Source organism: Myotis davidii, unplaced genomic scaffold (genome assembly GCF_000327345.1).
Source record: "Myotis davidii unplaced genomic scaffold, ASM32734v1 scaffold299, whole genome shotgun sequence".
Lineage (NCBI taxonomy): Eukaryota > Metazoa > Chordata > Mammalia > Chiroptera > Vespertilionidae > Myotis > Myotis davidii.
Window position 1 is genome coordinate 9,674,557 of NW_006293088.1, and position 2,689 is coordinate 9,677,245.

Below are 2,689 nucleotides of genomic sequence, written 5' to 3' on the forward strand. Positions count from 1 at the left end.
CTGACGGGAGTGGGCGGCGGTGTCCGTGACGCCGTGCGCACAGGGCACACGTAACAGGCGGGACGGTGACCAGCACGGCTGGCGCTGGGGCTTTAGACCAGGTCCCGCGTCTTGGAAACAGAAACATAGTTCTCCCTGGTCCAGCCACCTGTCCGCGGTAAGTGGCTATTATTTCATCATTTTGCAGTAAAAGAAAATAGAATAACGATTTATACCTCCAGCTGATGTGTTAATGTGTCTCTCCGTTATCCCGGCTGACAGTCTATGGTTGCAGTAAATGCTTCCTGGGCGACACGCGGTGATGGCTCGTTACAGGATTAGTCCGGGTTTAAATCCCCTGCTGGGCCCTGCCCGCCTGGCCTGGCCTGGCCTCTGTGCTCAGCCAGGACCCCAGCAGGACACCGGGCTTCAGGGACACGGAGGCTGTGATGCATGTCCCTGTCGGTCACACACCTCCGCCTCCGCCTTCTGGGTCTGTGACTCGGTTAGTTTTAAATAAAAGCAACTGCATGGGCTTCACGAGACGGAGCAGCAGCAGCGAGAGGCGCTCTCATTCCCCGAGGGAGAGACGGGGCTGACCCCGGGGGTCAGAGCGGGAAGGAGGGAAAGTTACGTGTGGAAACCTCCGAAGAGCCATTTGAGTATCGTCTGCTTGGCTCAGGCCCCAAACAATCGTGTAAGAAAATGCTCTCCACGCGATTTTTTGTGATAAAAGGTGTTAGTGGGCCCTGTGCTGGGATAGCCATCTAGCACCTCGAAATGTGCTAGTGACAGAATTGGTTCAGGGCAGCTTCAGAGTCCTTCCCTCACGGGGGGCTCGGCGCACGGGCAGGCTGACTGGAGTCTGTGCAGCGAGTTACATGCCATGGTGCGTACGTGCGGCAGGGCCTGTCCTGTCTTTAGTGCCCCTGGGGTCCTGCCCCGGGTGGTGCGTGGCCCCCAGCCCCTTTCTTCCCTGCAGAGCCTGGTGTCGGCATTTTTTTGGATGGAAAATTCCCGGATCAAAAGCGAAGGGAAGGGACGTGGCGCTGCAGGGCCGTGTGTGGGTTTACGTGGCGCTGCAGGGCCGTGTGTGGGTTTACGTGGCGCTACCCAGGGGGGCAGGGAGCCCAGCTGCGCCCTCTGGGTCCTGCTCTGCAGATGGCGGCGTCTGGCCCTCACCCGGCTTCTGACTTCTGTTTGCAGCCCGTGTACTTCCACACGTCCTTGAGCCACCCGAGCATTGTGGCCGTGGTGGAAGTGGTCGCCCACGGCAGGAGACGGGACGGGACCCTCCAGAGCCTGTCGTGTGGGTTTGGGATTCTTCGTATCTTCAGCAGCAAAACGGAGTCTCCCCGCACAGCCTCCCAGGACAGACGGTACCTCCTCGCGTCCTCACGTCCGGTCCTTGGGTCCCTGTCCTTGGCTTTTCCTCGTCCCTGTGCTGGTGAAACCGTGGCCCGCTTGGCCACACAGATCGGCTACGTGTGTTGGCTGTGTGTGTGCACATGGGGCACCGGTGGTTCTGCTTGTAACCATTCCAGCCCAGCCGAAGCTGCATTGCCCCCTGGGTCCCTCTCTCAGCCGCGGCCCCTGACCTTTTGGGCCGGAGAGGTCTTTGCTGTGGGTTGTCCTGTGAGTGTAGGATGCCCAGTACGTCCCTGGCCTCTACCCACCAGGTGCCAGGAGCACGTCCCCTGTGGTAATGACAAAAATGTCTGCAGGCATTACCGACTGTGCCTTGGGGAACAGAACCGTTCCTGGCTGAGAGCTGCCATCCTACATGGACAACCATGGGAGGGGCTCAGCTGCTGTCTTTCTGGGGGTGTTTCAATCACTATGGGTTTCCCTGAGCGGCTTCCTGGGCCCAGGAGCTTGGGCTGCACTGCAGGTGCTGGGTGCACAGGCTGAGAGCTGGGCGCACGGGCTGGGAGCTGGGTGCACAGGCTGGGAGCTGGGCCCATGGGCTGGGAGCTGGGCCCATGGGCTGGGAGCTGGGCCCATGGGCTGGGAGCTGGGCCCATGGGCTGGGAGCTGGGCCCATGGGCTGGGAGCTGGGCCCATGGGCTGGGAGCTGGGCCCATGGGCTGGGAGCTGGGCCCATGGGCTGGGAGCTGGGCCCATGGGCTGGGAGCTGGGCCCATGGGCTGGGAGCTGGGCCCATGGGCTGGGAGCTGGGCCCATGGGCTGGGAGCTGGGCCCATGGGCTGGGAGCTGGGCCCATGGGCTGGGAGCTGGGCCCATGGGCTGGGAGCTGGGCCCATGGGCTGGGAGCTGGGCCCATGGGCTGGGAGCTGGGCCCATGGGCTGGGAGCTGGGCCCATGGGCTGGGAGCTGGGCCCATGGGCTGGGAGCTGGGAGCTGGGCGCTGGGCCCATGGGCTGGGGGCTGGGCGCGCGGGCTGGGAGCTGGGAACTGGGCGCTGGGCACGCGGGCTGGGGGCTGGGAGCTGGGAGCTGGGAGCTGGGCGCAGTGCTCTCCAGGGTCTGTTTCCCCAGAGGCGCGGGCGCATGGCACTGGGAAGGCCCAGGAGGTGGACGGTGTTGGGCCCACACACCCGCCTTTCAAAGAGTAGCTGATGTTTGGGGGCTAGAGCTGCAGGGCCATGTAGATGTGTTTTGGGCTCTTGTTTTGCAGGTTGAGACTGTATCACGGCACCCCCAGAGCCCTTCTGCACCCCCAGCTGCAGGACCCCATCGAACGTAAGATC

At 63.2% G+C, this 2,689-nt stretch overlaps 1 protein-coding gene across 1 annotated transcript in view; it reads left to right on the forward strand.

Moving 5' to 3' along the window:
- Window positions 1-2,689, forward strand: part of NPHP4 (nephronophthisis 4) — a 59,784-nt gene that overhangs the window by 11,672 nt on the left and 45,423 nt on the right. The window contains exons 5-6 of the mRNA XM_015565952.1: window positions 1,186-1,358; window positions 2,617-2,681. Coding sequence (XP_015421438.1) covers window positions 1,186-1,358; window positions 2,617-2,681 — 238 coding nt within the window. The remainder of the gene's footprint in view (window positions 1-1,185; window positions 1,359-2,616; window positions 2,682-2,689) is intronic.